The following is a 17,406-nucleotide window of genomic DNA, read 5'->3' on the forward strand; positions in this document are numbered from 1 at the left end:
GACTAGAACTGGAACAAACCCTAGCTATATGAACTTAGCCCTACTCATTAGAAGGTTCATATCTGTTTTCTCTTCTTAAAGAGATAATAATAACATCAACTTCAAAAATAGCTGTTGCAAGCTTTAAGTGACTTACTACTCTATGAGTTGGTATACACAGATCACAGGCAAGAGTGTCTGTATTCAGTAAGACACAGTAATAACTATTATTTTTGTGTGCAAGGTACTATATATTGCAAAGACATTTCTGAAATAGCTATGAACTTGGAACAGATGACTAATGAAACTATTCTCTTAGTCTCTCTCAGGTTGAGCCACACCCCAAACAAAATTTAGAGCAAAGCAAATGTTAGAGGAAAGTTAGAGAACTTTCCTTCTGGTGACTTTCCCTCATGGCCTGCTCTGAAGTGACTCCTCTTAGATTCTTTCCTGGCTATGAATTTCAGATGATGTGTGTGTCCCTATATAGTCTCTGTTTGACAGCACAAAGATTTAGTAATGGCATGTGCCTTTGATAAAATTTAAATGAGAAGCTTTCAAAAGAGATTGAGAAAACCTATTTTGACAGTTCTTCTTTTATCCTTGCAAATATTAACTATTTTAACTAGAAAAAGAAAAACACAAGTAATAAAATTTTTTTAACTTGGAGTAGTTTTAAAAATTATTATTTGAAAAGAATTATAAATTTTTAAAATAGATGTACAATGAGCACCTGCATGTCAAGGTTCTTTCAGGGCAAACAAAAAAGGGTGGGGGGAGTTATATTTATATTTAGTAATAGTTTTCTCTCTGAAAATTTTGGTGACTTAGTTGTCATTATTCCTTTTATACATCATGACCAGTGATGGAATGGTATCAGGATCTTTCATTCAGTTATGATGGATTATAGTTCACCCATCTGAGCATGTTTCAGATGAAGGTAACTTAAGCTCATTTTGAGAAAGTGGATTAGAGATAAATGTTTTGCTGGATTGCTTTGAGTTGTACAAAGCAAGAAGACCACTAGAAACTTTTTTTTAAAAAAGGACCACACCAGTTTTGAGACTTTGAGAAAATTGAAACTCCTAAAGCAGCGACTTTGCTTCAATTTTTTATTTTTCTAAGAAACTTTACCCTTCTATGTCTGTAGGAGTCAGATGGTGCTACCACATAAGATGTGCTAGGGGTAGAAAGGATAAGTAACTGATACAACATGAGAGAGAGAGAGAGATGAGAGGGAGAAACCAGGAGAGAAGCTATGCAAACCTTTGGAGTAAAATATTTTAACTAGTTTCACAAGGAGAGAAAAAAATAAAAACAGGACAAATACTCTTTGGAGAGAACTGATTTTATTATTATGCTATAACTTATTCATAACTATTGTTTTAATAGTGAAGAATCTGTTTAAATGTCATGGAATTATGAAAGCTTTTATCCAGAAATGACAAATGCAAGAAATGTAATTCTAAGAAGGAGAAGGAAAAAAAAAAAAAGAAAAGAAACAAAAACAGTCTACGTTTTAGGGGCATTTAGAAGCAAGTAGGTGTCAAAAGCAAAATACTGTCTTACAGGAGAGTAAAAGACCGGTTAAGATTAAGTCAAGGGTAGAATAGTCAATGATACAGTCATATTTGTTAAATGGTTCATTAAGCTGACATTTCCCTGTATTGAAATAGGTTAGTTAAGGAAGTTAAAGTCACACACAGTCCTTGACATTTTATATATTAGAATATTACTTTTCAAGTAGCTCAGTGGTCATCAACCATGGAGAGTTGTTGTTTTGCTTAGGTTTGTAAAACGTGAAACTTCTAATGGTATGGGCTACTTATTAAGGATCTTCCAAACTCACTCACTGCATTGTACTATGCATGGAAAAAGTCTTTGCAGTTCTTTTAAGTAAAAATATTGAGATACCTGAAGGGATGCACATCTTTTTACAAGTATATCCTATTATTTTTCTCTTCAGCGATGGCTCTACTAGTATCTTAAATAATTGTCCATTGACTTATCCAAATATTAGGGCTACAGAGACACTCATATGTCTTTTTAGGTACTTGGACTATTGCAGCTCTAGTGAGATTTATTCAGTTATGGTAAGCAAAATTCACACTAGAATTCTTGATGTATATACAATAAATGGATCTTAAAATATAGGTAAAACACATCCAAAATCAATATTTAAATGACATACACAACACACAGTTTGTGACTTTTTGAGGAGTTAACTCATTTCAAGTTCTATCATAGTCTCTAATATTTGGGCTCTGTTACTGATTTATTCATTCAGTAAGTAATTATTGAGAATCTACTGTGTACTACTCACTATGTTCAAGACCGAGACTACATTGGAAATAAGACAGAGTTCCCATTCTCATTTTACTTACAGTATAGTAGTAGACACAAACAAGTAAAAAGGCAGCGATAATAGGGGAGAGTCCCGGGAGCTCAGAGAACCCACAGGAGTGGCTCCTAGACAGGACATGGAGGTGTTGGTGGAAAGTCTTCAGCTGAGACCTGAAAGGTGTGTAAAGTTCTATCTGTGTAAACAGGGAGCAATGAGGAGACAGAAAAGGAGCTTGAAAAAGGAGCCCAGAGATGAGATAGGGCATGTCACAGAAGGCGAAGTGAAAATGACTCAGTGATTTGGTATTTAGTAAGTAGCCAATAAGTATTTTCAAATAAATGACTAAGTAAATGAATGAGAAATATTGAAGTATGAAGAGGCGGACCAGAGATAAAGCTTTGTAAGCATATGTTATAAGCCTTCAAAGTACTTCATTTTCTGGATGCACAAATGAGCAGTGTTTGAATTAATAAAAATAATCATAAAAGTGCCAGCTCTTAGTTGGAGCAAATAACAAAATATGGGGTAAAGGAAACTGGAAAGAGGACTTCAATAAACTGTGTCTGATAGAACTAGAAAAAAATGGACTGGAAAAACATTGCTTCCATAATGCCCCATTTCCTCATTAAGTCTCTAAAGATTCTTGATAGGAAAGTCTCTAGTCTGAAATGTTTGAATATTTTATTAACTTGTATTATAAATGACGTATTATGCCTCATAATTATCTATCTAAAGTATTTTTATTACCTAGGCTTTAATTTTCATATATTCATATATTTTCATATTTTTAAGACTTTAAAAATAATGCATTGATTTGAAAAGGCTTTAAAAAATTGCAGTGAAACTTTTTGATAAGGTAAGGAAGGTTATATGTAAGTGATGAATCATTAAATTCTATACCTGGAATCAATTTTATCATATGTCAACTAACTAGAGTTTAAGTAAAAACTTAAAGATAAGGAAGTGTATTTTTAGTATCTATTCAGTACTGTATAATAAAACCAAACAATTTATAAAGATGATTATACAGTTTAGTAAAAAAAAGTTTCTACTAGAAACAAGGAACTGTGTAATTTTGAATTCTTATTGTTACTGCATGTCTGTGGAGTTCAAGGAATTTATGATTTTAATATAGTTTATTGTTTTTCGTGTACTCTTTGTAAATAATAGTACATCAGCTTTATAAGTTGGACACTGAGATAGCCAAATACAATTTGCACAAACCAGTGGATAAGGTCGACCTTGCTCCGGCTGACAACATTGAGTTGAGTAGATCTTAAGTTTAAATACGTTGTCTTATGAGTTGGAAAAAGCACTTACATATTTTCCTCAGCTGAGAATAATCTGTCAAAATGAAATTTTGGTGTAATAGAGAATAGAGTTAACTAATGTTTAACTAATATTAAAAAATGTAGTAGACTTAGGTATAAGGAAATCATGGATCAAAGCAGTTAATTTCCTAATTTTCTCAACTTAGCTCAAATTGCTTGGGCAGAGCATGATACAAAGGATTACTGACTTTAATTTCATTTTGTGGAAATAGTGTACTCAAAGATTTATTCATCTGGTGTGAGAAAAATCTGTTTTATGAAATTGCTTTTTAGGTAGAAAGCTAGTTGAATTTGCTAAATATTTAGGATTTATGTAAGTTTCATGAATTCAGAAATTTTTACTTACCACTTAGTTTTTGCTAGATATTCTCCTATATGCTGGGGATTATATCAATTAACAAGATTCCTGAATTCTTGGGATTTATGATCCAAAGAGTGGAGAGAAATAATCATTATGATAAATAGGCAAAGCATAATCATGGTGTGTTAGAAGAAAAGTACTAAGGAGAACATTGAAGCAGGTAGGAGGAATAGTACACACCAGGAAGAAGTTTGCACTGTAATTAGATAGTCACTGAAAGACCCCCCAAGAAGACCTCATTGAAGCAAGGTTGGAAAGAGATGAGAAACCAAGCGTTGCAGTATTGTGGAAGAGAACATTCCAGGCAAGTGAACGAACCCCTTGAGAGAAAATCCTGTCTAGAATGTTCTAGGCAAGATGGCTGTCTGGCCAGAGCAATGTGAATAGAGAAACAGTAGGAAAAGAGCTCTTGAAGTTAATGTTTTCTTTGGCAGTGTTTCAGGGTGGAAATGGCATCGAGGTAATTTAGGATCTCGTAGTTCATTGCAAAAATTTTGGCTTTTATTGGTCATGAAATAGAAAGGCATCAGAAAGTTTTAAGGAAAAGAATGATGTGAGCAGAATTATATTTTCAGAGGCGTTTTCAGAGAGCTACCTGAAACGGATGCTGACCTCAAGAATCTGCAAGACAGTTGTTGGGGCACCAAGTGAAGAGGCGTCACTGAAAGCTTTTGCTCCCGTTCAGGAAATGATGACTTTTGAGCAGTCTGCTAATGATGAATGTGATTATGGCATGGGGCTCGAGTTGGGAATGGACCTCTTTTGCGGTGGTTCACAGTATTTGCAGTTAGTTGCTGGCCAGCTTTTGCTTCTAGCATGTGATCTGTTGAAGAGGAAACTCTGCCGAAATTGCTAGAGATCATCTGGCAAACAGCAGTGAAGAGAATACAGACCAACTTTGCAGCATAGTGCGAGCTGGCTCTGGTGCACAGTATTTTACATCATTAATATTAAACTTGTGATTTTTGTTTTTAGACAATACAGGGAATAAGTCAATGGAAACATTTACTAAAGACTTAAAAAAAAAACAAACCTCAGCGGCAATGGTTGCAAATACACTGTACAGAAATAAGAGTGGTGGCAGGGAAAACTGCTGGGAAGTTATCATGGTGCCTGGGGCGGCAGGGATGGGGGAAGGTGATGAATGTTTATTCCAATATGGTTTTAGGGAAGGTGGTAAGAAGCGTTTGGATGCTGGATATATTTTGAGGGTAAAGCCAAGAGGATTTAGACAAATTGGTTGCCTAAAGACAGAAAACAAAAGCAGTCAAGCAGGACTGCAACTTGGAGTCCTGAGTAGGTGAAAGGATGAAATTTTTTCTTTTCTTTTCTTTTAATTTAAATTAAATTAGCCAACATACAGTAAGTACATCATCAGTTTTTGGTGTAGAGCTCAGTGATACATTAGTTGCATATAACACCCAGGGCTCATCACATCACATTCCCTCCTTAATGCCCATCATCCAGTTTCCCTGTACCCCCACCACCTCCCTTTCCGCAACCCTCATTTTTTTCCCCAGAGTCCAGAGTCTCTCATGGTTTGTCTCCCTCTCTGATTTCTTCCCATTCAGTTTTCCTTCCCTTCCCCTATGATCCTCTGTGCTATTCCTTATCTTTTCTTTTTAATTTAATTTCAATTAGCCAACGTACAGTACATCATTAGTTCAGATATAGAATTCAGTAACTCATCAGTTGTATGTAACACCCAGTGCTCATCCCATCACGTGCCTTCTTATTGCCCATCATGCAATGACCCATCCCCCCACTCATCTTCCCTCCAGCAGCCCTCAGATGGTTTTCCTATAGTTGAGTCTCGTATGGTTTATCTCTCTCTCTGAAGACTTCCCATTCAGTTTTCTCTCCTTTTCCCTATGATCCTCTGCCCTGTTTCTTACATTCAGTGAGGTTAGGAAGATTGTGGGGATGAAGATTTTTAATAATTTTAATAATTTTTAATAATTGATGAACTCAGTTTGAGATACCTATTTGGCAACCACATCAGTATACTGGATTCTGCCATCCTGACCTTTAGAGGAGAGGTTAGGCCAGGAGATACAGGTGTGGGAGACATCAGTATAGATGGTACGTATGTATGTATGTATTTTTGCCATGGGTGTGTTTTACTTTCATTAATCATAAACAGTTATAGATGGTATTTACATTGGTGAGCTTTGATGGGATCACTAAGTGAGTAAGTGTGGGTAGGACAAGAAAAAAAGGCCAAAAACTCGATACTGTGAAGCTCCAATATTAGAAAGTCAGAGAGGAAAGGAGGGAGGTAGTAAGCAGTGAGGGAGAGTGAAAAAGGTAGCCGGAGGGATAGCAAGATCAGGACAGCATGGTGTCCTGGAAATCATGGGAGTAACCCATTGTTTTAAATGCTACAAACAGATCAAGTATGGTGAGGACTGAAAATCGATCACTTGGGGGTTTCTGTTGACCACCCAGAGCCAGAACCAGAGCCTTTGCTCTGCACTGGAAACACAGCGACGAATTATTGCACTATTTCCTTTTCCTAAAGTTCACCCCCTTTCTCCAAATATATGCTTTTTTTTTTTCCTCACTGGATAAGATAAAAGTGATTAGGCTCCCTTTTCCAAGTTACTAAAATCTTACTCTCCATCTCTGAAACATTTTATATATATATATATATATATACACACACACACTTTTTTTTAAATTCTGGAGGTTTTTTCTTTTATTAGTTTTTTGAACAATTATATAGGATGATTGAGAATTCTGCAGCAAGATACTTTGCTTTTTTTTAATTTAATTTATTTAATTTATTTATTTTTTATTGTGTAATGTTAGTCACCATACTGTATATCACTAGTTTTTGATGTAGTGTTCCGTGATTCAATTTTTACATATAACACAAGTGCTCCAAGCAATCTGTGCCCTCCTTAATACTCGTCACCAGGCTCACCCATTCCCCCCACCCCCTTCTCTTCTAAAATTCTCCATTTATTTCCTGGAGTCTATAGTCTCTCATGGTTCGTCTCCCACTCTGATTCCCCCTTCATGTTTCCCCTCTTCTAATGTCCTCCATGCTATTCCTTATGCTCCACAAATAAGTGAAACCATATGATATTTGACTTTCTCTGTTTGACTTATCTCACTCAGCATAATCTCATCTAGTCCCATCCAAGTTGATGCAAAAATTGGGTATTCATCCTTTCTGATGGCTGAGTAATATTCCATTGTGTATCCATACGTCTGTTGAAGGGCAGATCTAAATCTAAAGCAGATGCAATAATATAAATAGAGAAACATAATAAGAAGGTACAATTATCCATACTAGAAAATTGATTATTTGCTGTGAAAACTATTTTTAAGTTGTATTCTAATCATGAAAATAAAAGCACCATAGAGGCACAGAGATCTGATCCATCTGCGAAGGAGATGTGATTTAAATAGTATGCTTACAACTAATAAAAACAGAATCATTTAAATGGGTAGAGTATAATATTGATTTAGACATTTGGTTATAAAAAAAGATATTTCTCATGAGTTTTTACTTTCTTTTTATTTATCTCTGAAAACTAATTTCAAAGAAGAGTATAATTTTAAAATCTAAAAAGCCAGCTGTTAATCAGGCTGATATTTTCAGCTGGAATGAATTCCTTTGACAGCATGAACATATACTCTCTAACATGTCTGTAATGGAAATCATTTCAGAAGACACCACACCACCACAGACTTCCCACGGCCTCTCAGCAAGGCAGCGGTGGTCTTAAGGACAGACACTTTTCATCTTTTTGAAGACAGACACCCTCCAGTTGTTACCCTCCCCCAGGAGATCAGGAAGTGTGTGAAGCTGTCCAGTGGACTTGGAATTACACAGCAAAGTGCCAGTGGACATAACCTATCTAATATTAGGATTTATTTTGAAAGAGAGTGGGAAAAATGACGGAAGAAAGCTGCACACAACATGGCCAAACAGCTGGTTTTATATTCCAGAAACAGCTTGGGACTAACTCTACTCACAAGATCTCTTGGCAGAAGAAATTGATGAAAATACCAAAGCTGTGAGGAGAAGTGTTCTTTTGCCGAATCCTTTATGTCACTATCATAGGGTTTATGAACCTAAATGAGAACACGTGCATAATTTTTAAAGTTCCTGTATGTTTAAGTGAGGAACTTACTGATTCCATGGGCAGTACAGATATGGCTCCCACAGCATCTACACCAAATAAACCTTAATAATTTTCAGAAACACGAATCCTGACATGTGGTGATGTTTTCCTTTCTTTCAAATAGCACTTTCAGAAGCAATGAAGGGAGAGCTTGATAAGATACAAAAGTAAGCATGAATTCAAGGGCATGGGTGGTTTCCTGGATGCCAGAATCTCTAAAGGGAACTCATTTTAATTGCTTCATCCATCTATTTGTTCTATCTTTGCATTTAATGGATACATTCTTAAGTCATAGAGACAACTTAATTTTAAACATATTTCTGGCTCACCTGCTAGATACCAGAACTGTGGAATATGCAAGACCTACTTAAGTCTTCTAGAATTTCCTACATTAGAGGGAGGGTATTTGGTACAGTGAGATTCAGTGTTTTAGAATACTTTGCTTTCTATCATTCTCAAATGTGTTAAGTGAAGTTATTCTCTACTAAATATCCAAGGTAGACTCAGTTAGCTGGGACATTTCATATTTTTATCCTGAACCATTTTGAATTTATTCTTTGTGGCATCAGAATTAGTTTCTCATCTCAGAGTTTGCTATATTTATTTTTCTAGTGATTCGGTAGTTTATTGGCAGTCAGTTTGTAAAATCTCTCAGGGATTATCTAAATGCAGGATGTTAGGAATGGAAACACATATCATTGCCTCTCCTGTCAAAAAACATAATTAACACACATGATTTATCGTCTTGAAAAAGTAGATGAGCATTCCATTGGGTGACCTCAAGTCACAGTTGTTCAGTGTAGGTACAGACTGTCATGTTCTGGGACAGCCCTCAGCTTAGCACACATTCTTCTCTTGTATTCCTGTCTCTTTAGCCTCCTGTAAGTGTGTGTGTTTGGCTGTGTGTGTGCGTGTGTGTATCTCTCTCTCTCTCTCTCTCCGTGTATATGTTTTCTGCCTAAAACCTGCCAGTTTCAAGTTTTTTTGAACCATTTTGATTTATCACATAGGGAGTACTTCATTTACCAAGGAGAGAAAAAGTAAAAATACTATACTTCTTCCTTTGAGTGTATCAAGAGTTTCCTCATTCCTTTTTATCATGCACATAATTCATTATATAGATGTATAACTTAATCAGTCATGCATTATTGACAGATATTAGATTGTTTCTAGTCTTTTGCTATTACCAAAAAATCCCATCAGAATATATATAATATATGTAGGATATTTCCCAGAAGTAGAATTTCTAGGTCAAAATTCTAGGCATTTGTAATGTTGATAGCTTTGCTGAGTTCACTTCCTTATGGTTTGTGCCACTCATACCTGTGAGTGTCTGAGAATGCCTGGATCTCCTAAGTCTTGCCATAAGGGACTATTACAAGTATTTTGAGGTTTTGACAGCATTAAAAAATGAAAAAAGTTTATTACTGTATTTTAAATGAGCAGTTGTGGAGCTCCTGGTGGCTTGGTTGTTAAGCGTCTGCCTTCGACTCAGGTCACGAACCCAGAGTCCTGGGATTGAGCCCTGAGTCAGGCTTCCTGCTCAGTGAGGAGTCTGCTTCTCCCTCTCCCTCTGCCCACCTCCCAACTCATGCTCACTTGCTCTCTCTCAAATAAAATCTTTAAAAAAACTTAAATGAGCAGTCCTCTTATTATGAATGAGGTTCACTATCTTATTGAAAGCTTAACAGCCACTAATGAGTAGTCCCTTTATATTTTCTGTGTTTTTGTGTTAGTTGCTGGTCTTTTTTGTTGTTGTTGATTTATAGGAACTCTTCAGGTATTAGGAAAATAATTTCTTTATCTATAATAGAAGTACTTTTGGTTTTATCAACTTTCCCTCATCAGAAATTCTCTGTTCTCATGAGATAACTGTGAGAGAATATGGGCTTTGTGCACCTCTAGAGGGTAGTTCTTTGCTAATTTCTCCATTTTTTACATGATTAGTTTTTATTTCTTCTGTGTTAATTGTGCTAAATTATCCTCCTGAAAAATTTACCTTTCAATTCAGGTTTCAATGCACTTTCATAGAGTATATTTTTTCATAGAATATGTTGAATCTTTGGTAATTTTTTGTCTTCTTAATCTATCAATTTCTGAAAACCAAATAACAAAAAAACAACCTTTTGAAATCTCTCACTGTGATTGTGGATTTGTCTAGTTTTCTTCTATATGTCAATTTTTGCTCTATATGTTTAAGGCTGTGTAATTAGATACTTTCAACCTTAGAAGTACTTTGATTTCCTGTATTATCTGAAATTTTGTAACTTATTCAAAAACCAAGTTTTCTGGTTTCCTACTAGATACCAGATTCTTAAATAATTTTAGGGCATAACATTTTTCAGAAAAAGAAAGATTAACCTAAGATTTTATGGAAATCCTAGCAAAATCAAGTAGAGGCAATGCCTTAGAACAAAAGAATATAGGGAATTGCAGTATATAGAGAATGCCTAAAATATAAACAAATGACTTGCTTATACATCTATTAGAAAGTCCATAAACTTCCTCAATTACTTTACTACATTCCAGTGAGTAAATATCAACCAGCATCTGCCTAATTGAGAGACATGAAGCTTAATTTTATTTTCCCAAGACAAATCAGAAAAAGCCAGATACTTCATTTTTGGTAACTTTAATTGTTAAATTGTTTCCCGTATTGTGTAGATTCACATCTCTTTGATCAATGGGAGACCAAGTGCTGATGACCCCTCTCCTGAACTGTTAGAATTTACCTCTGCTCGCTACATTCGCCTGCGATTTCAGAGGATCCGGACCTTGAATGCTGATTTGATGATGTTTGCCCACAAAGACCCAAGAGAAATTGACCCGATTGTCACCCGAAGAGTAAGTTATGATGAATCCTACTGTGGCCTGTAAGTGATATTGGTAATTGTTAAATAACATTTAAAAGTCCATTTCAGTGATTCGTGGCTGTTACCAGACACCTATTCAGCATAACCTCCCTTTGTTCAAAGCCAACCTCTGCCCCTTTTTCGATATGGAGCATTTATCAAACTTTTTAACACTTCTAAACTTTAGTTTCCTCATTTGTAAAATGAGCATTGATAGTACCTAATTCATCATCTTATTTTTGATGACTGAGTTTTGATGTCACTTGAGGGGATCTGAACTCCTATCACAATTGGCACTGGGGGGTTACTACGGGAGGTGCTATGACTTTGAAACATTTTTGACCACAGTCCACACTAAGAAATGTATTTTCTGTCATAACTCAGTACACACATATGCACATACCTATCTCAGTATGTCTTAACACTTTAATGTGAATAGAATTAGCTGGTGATATTGTGGAAATGAACATTCTGACTTGGTAGGTCTAGGGCAGAATTGAAAAACAGTAATTCTAGCAAGTTTCTAGGTGACGTAAGTATTGCTGTTCTGTGAACTATTTTGCCCAATCAAATAATTTAACTTTATGTTTCATTAATGAATCACAACCCATAATTTTAAAAGGTGCTACTGTGGGGGGAACCGATCGTGTACCCTATTTTATTGTCTTTTATAAATAGGATATCAGGGGGAAGAAAGGTGATGGCATCCCTTTTAATAGATCTTTGAAAACAGGAGCTAAGAGAATGCTGTTTTCCGGGGTTAACCTAGAATTTGTGGATTATGACAAAGGTGATCAGTCCAGGTTACTAAAGTAATAATTGTCTTTTTTCCTACCTAGTGCTCACCACATCCCTAGTTTATGTCCCATTCCTGAGAAGCTGCTGTACAACTAAGACATTGTTATAATTCAGCTATAAATCCATAAAGCAAATCCATGCTAAGAGAATATCTACTTTATGACTAGAGGTGAAAGCTGAAATCAGATTATAGAGAGAAATGGAGATTGTGAGACAAAGCACTTAATTCTAGAACGATGCACTTAGTTCTAAAAGGTCTGACTATTCCACCACTTACAAATGGCTGAACAAGCAGACTGAATATCGAAGGGCACCACTTTTCACAGTTCATGAATACCCCTTATGTATATTTTCTTCTCATTACTTAACTTACCCACACCTAACCACTCCATCATCCCAAAAATAACTTTTAAAGTTTGATTATCCCCATACAACACACGTTGGATGTTTTAGTGCCCTACATTTTCCAAACCTGAAATAATTTTACCTTGCACTACATACATTTCAGCATATTGTAAATAATCTTACACAGAAATATTATTTTACTGCAATGTTTAGATTCTTTACATGTTTAAAAAATCACCTTTAATTATCATTCTGACATGACTTAAAAATATACACTGAGGAAGACTGAGTAATTTTGAAGTGAAATTTAATCTTTTCCGACAGTATATCTAATGGAGGAAAAAAATCAATGTAAATAAATATGTTCCTTTTATCATCTTTTGCGGAAGGCAGAGTGGGGGTTGGGATGCACATCTATTATTTATAACTTCATTGTATATGAGCCTTTAAAATAGTGCAATAAAATGCAACATATAAATAAGCTTTTTGAAAGTACTCAAGTTCAGTAAACACTACATATAAATTTAAATATATAAAAATAGGATATTGAATTTCAGCTCTTCATGACTCAAAAGTGAAGCATTAGGCATTTATATTTAAAGAAAATTTCCCAGTTTTAAAAGCATCTACAAAAATACTATATCAGCTTTCTGACCAAATATCCCTATTCGTATCTATATTATTAAGAGATGAATTTAGTGAAAAGCAGACTTTTACATTACCTAAACTTCTGGCAAGTTTCATTTCAACTTCTAGGTCTAAGTATATCAAGAAACAAAAGTGATAAAAAAAATTATAAAAGATACTCTATATAAACAACAAAAATAAATAGGAAAAAAAGAAGTAAATGGAAAAAGGAAATTTGTAGCTAGGGAACTCAGATTTGTATTCACCTACTTATTCTTGCTGGGTTTTGTAATGTGAATAATTGGAATAATAGAACTATTTACCACTGAAATGGTTATTTGGATTCTATAAGATAATGTACTCTCATGATTACAAAATGTTATATGTATATTAATTAAAATTCATATATAGTCCACTACTATCATTATAAATTATCTTTGAAGATAGGTGGGTAGATTAAAATAATTAAAAACATAACCTTATGTTAATTTCAAATAGGAAAGTAATCACATGGGCTAATTTTAACATAATAATGAAAAAAATAGCAAGTGTCCCTCCCATGTAGTTTACTCCTTATGTTATGTTAAATCAATCCTGCAGCTCATTACATTTTATTTCCTCTTAATATAGTTAAGAAACGTTTTGTTTTGAGCATGATTTCCTCTAAATATGTTGAGTTTCTTCAAATCCATCATGTAAGACAGTCCGCATATGATTAATGAACACTGAGCTTCCTATCATGGCAATAAAGGGAGTTTTCTTTCACAAAAGTACATAAAACAACTTTTATGAAGAGTAATTGCCCTGACCAACCCCCACCCCGCCATAAAAACTTGCTCTCAATAATAAATACTCCAGCACAGACTTCGTCTGTCTGTGGGAAGGAAATTTCTCAAATGCCCCCCTACATGTAAATCAGAGGCGGTCTTTCTCTGGGCTCTGATCACAGGGTGAGGAGTTAACTTGATACCTTTTGTGAGCCCTCCATTGTTCCATTGTTCCCTCCTGCTTCAAACTAAGGATGAAAGCAGAAAGTAATGTTTTTAAGCGAATGTTCCCTTTTGTTACTTACACCTTGCAGTCATCTTAACAGGATTTCTCTGTGGATTGCTTTTTGCAGTATTACTACTCTGTGAAGGATATTTCGGTCGGAGGGATGTGCATCTGCTATGGTCATGCCAGGGCTTGTCCGCTTGATCCGGTGACAAATGTATGTATATTTATAGGATACTTAGCAAGATGAAACGCTCAACTGTCAAATGCTTCGTGAGCCGCTTTGCTGACAGGGACGCTGTGAATGGGTGTCAGATCCTCACTTAGACAGTGTAACAGGAAGCCATGCCGGGGTGAAATAGAGCCAGCAGTTAGGATGATAGACTTTGAAGTCAGCCACCACAATATCAGAAAACGGATTAGTTGGGATTTTTTTGTTGTTGTGTGTTCCCCCCCCACCCAAAAGCCTCCCAAACTGGTCTATTTTGAAAGCTCTCTAGCAAGGACAGCCTGCTGTATAATTTAACTTTAGAGAATGTCTGCCATCAGTCAACCTGACCATTTCTTTTAAAAAATTTTCATCAAAGAAACTAATGCAAACAAATGAAAACTGCGCATGGAAGTAAATAGGAACGGCCGTGGAACAGGAGGCTGCAGTAGGGCCTGGGCGACAGGGCGTGGAATTGAAGAGCATCTTCAAGAGAGTGATGAAACCATGGGGTCGGAAAATGCTAGAATGCTTTGGGTTTGAATTTTTCATTGATGCCCTCGTATTAAATAAGCACCACCTAAAAAGAAGATGAATGGATATCTGTTTTTCTCAGTCATAAACTGGTAAAATACAAAATCATCTATTGTATATTATAGGGAAGAAACATATTCAGTAGTAAGATCAGTGAGCATAGTTACTTATGTACGGATTTTTTTTTCCTTTAAAAGCAGGATACAAATGGTATTTCTCTCAAAGCTGGCTTTCTGGCTAAGGCATCATAACTTTACTTCCTAGGGGAGGTTCAAATGCCCTAGCCTATTCTTTGGGGCAGGTTATGGTGCAGCTTTCCGAAAGCTGTGGGTGTTGTCTCTCATGTGTTCCTCAAGCTGTGAGAGCCCACAAGGCAGCCTTGCAGGCCCCATTCCACACGATGCACTAGACTCTACTCGGAGCACACACAGGCAGGAGATTCAGTCCTGGGACATTAGATTTCTATTAGATCTGTGGCCTTTAGTGCCTAGGAATCTATTCTCTTCTTCCCACACCCTTGAATGCTAACAGTACTTAGCCTTAAAGTGGACACATCCAAACCAGAAATGCTATAGATCTCAGGAATCAGAGAAGGGAGTTCAGTCTTCAAGACGGTCCTCAGTTGGGCCTGGGCTGTCTTCCAGACCTGAGTCCAGTGACTCCAGAACTAGTCTGGACCTCCTCAGGCTGGTGTTGACCGAATATATCCACTCCTTAGGCTGGTATTTCTTCCTTTCCAGACGGACAGGAGTTTCACATTTTGGCACCTGTGCTCTGAAAAGTTCTCTCTTCTCTTCCTTCTACCTTCTAGGGAAAGCCCTTTTTTAATGGTTCCAAAAATACTAAAATTATGCTTTTCCCCCAATTTTTGACTAGAAATCCCGCTGTGAGTGTGAGCATAATACATGTGGAGATAGCTGTGATCAGTGCTGTCCAGGATTCCATCAGAAACCTTGGCGAGCTGGGACTTTTCTGACTAAAACAGAATGTGAAGGTATGATCCCTAGAATTCAACAACGTCTGTTGTTCTTCCTTTTCTGGGACACAGGTAATATAAACATGTGGTGATGTTAGGTAAGTGCATGTTTCCAGTTTATGTATTTTATCCAAGGCAATAGCTGGTAGGCTCTTTTACCCTACGGTTTTACTCAGTTTTGTTTTGTTTAATTTGATAAATATTACTAAATACCTAGACTTTACCACTGTGTGGGAATTATGAGAAATAGATAAAAGCATAATAAAAGCATACTTTTTACAAAAGTATACTTACTGTCATCGGAGTAAATCTTAAGCCTATAGCATTATATGAACACACATACACACACACACAGTTGACCTCGAATAATGTGGAGGTTAGGGATGACAACCCCCCATACACAGTCAGAAATCTGGGTATAACTTCTGATTCTCCAGAAACTTAATAATTACTAATAGTCTGCTGTTGCTCAATAGCTTTACCAATAAGGTCAATTAACATGTATTTTATATATAATATAATGTATAATATACTGTGTTCTTACCATAATACCTAGCTTTTTCATATTTTTGTATTCCTAGGCTACATGGATCATTTGTAAGTTTTTTAAATGGTCAAAAATCCCCCCAAATTTTTCCAATATATTTATTGAGAAAAGTCTATGTATACGTAGATCCACACAGCTCAAAAACCCATGTTGTTTAAGGGTCAACTATGTACACACATACACACACTCCACTAGAAATGCAAATAAACAACAAAACCTACACTATATAGAGACTAATTTTCTAATACATTTATATGTTTGTAAAATGGTTCTGAAATCAGTAGAGCTCCAGATTATTCTGCCTTCTCCCTTTGTAGCTCGTTCCCTAGTAAACAGCTCTAGCATATCAATCATCTAATGGAGGAAGAAACAGAGGGGAGAGATTACACCTTTCCAACTAGAGCTATATCGTTACCTAAAAGACAAAACAAAAACATTCTGATTCATTAGTTATACTTACTAAAGTATTCTTATAAATTATACTTATTAAAGTCTTCCCATTAGCTGGGAAGAATATGAGAGTAAAAGGTAACAGAGAAGGCAAAAAAAAATCAAATTTATAGAAAAATATTTATTTTAATAGTAACAATATTTTAAATGTATGGTTTCTCATTAATAATAATATAAGATACTAATATTAGAAATGACACCAGTGATAATCATTAGCATAAACTAGGCTGTAGCGATTATGGGATGGTGACAACCAAGAAAAAAAGCCAGTGATGAAAAATAGTAAAACAACTGGCTGTGAAAACACATGTCAACAAACACTTATTCATACTTGAATGTTAGCACTTTTGAAGACAATTGCCTATGTCCAGTTTTTTCAGAACAGAAATACTCAAGAAGTATAGCAGATGACTTTGTAGCCTAAAATTGTCAACTGGCCCAACGTGGTGATAGTGATGCTAGAGACACCTGCGTTCTGGAGATCTGCTCAGGCCAAGATGAGACCTAAAAACAAAGATTTGTGCTGAGCTCTAAATCCAAAATAACCACGATGCCCAATTCAGTTGAATTCAAATATTAATATTTTATTGAGTCCTAGCTACATTTTTTTTTCTATTTTCATAAGTATATATCACCCCCCAAACAGGCTTGGTAGACATTTTAACCTAATACCAACTTTGTATATTTAATTATAAAGAATTTTATCATGTATCATGTGTCAGATATGGTAGGTTCTTAAAACTATTGAATTATAGCAAACATTCATCATAAAATCCCCCAACCGTAAAATATTTTTTTTTGAATTTTTAAGATTCTGCATATACTAATATACTATCAATGTCTTGAGTCCCTCCATTTTCTGTACTCACCTTTTTTGACCTTTTATAGAAAAGATTTACTTACTTATTTTAGAGAGGGGGAGGGG

The 17,406-nt window shown here is 35.6% G+C and overlaps 1 protein-coding gene across 1 annotated transcript in view; it reads left to right on the forward strand.

Annotated features, from left to right (window-relative positions):
* Window positions 1–17,406, forward strand: part of LOC111147662 (laminin subunit alpha 2) — a 502,086-nt gene that overhangs the window by 87,277 nt on the left and 397,403 nt on the right. The window contains exons 4-6 of the mRNA XM_022503866.1: window positions 10,816–10,995; window positions 13,894–13,983; window positions 15,385–15,502. Coding sequence (XP_022359574.1) covers window positions 10,816–10,995; window positions 13,894–13,983; window positions 15,385–15,502 — 388 coding nt within the window. The remainder of the gene's footprint in view (window positions 1–10,815; window positions 10,996–13,893; window positions 13,984–15,384; window positions 15,503–17,406) is intronic.

The sequence above is a fragment of the Enhydra lutris genome, unplaced genomic scaffold, assembly GCF_002288905.1.
Source record: "Enhydra lutris kenyoni isolate GAN:26980312 unplaced genomic scaffold, ASM228890v2 scaffoldscaffold17, whole genome shotgun sequence".
NCBI classification, from domain to species: domain Eukaryota; kingdom Metazoa; phylum Chordata; class Mammalia; order Carnivora; family Mustelidae; genus Enhydra; species Enhydra lutris.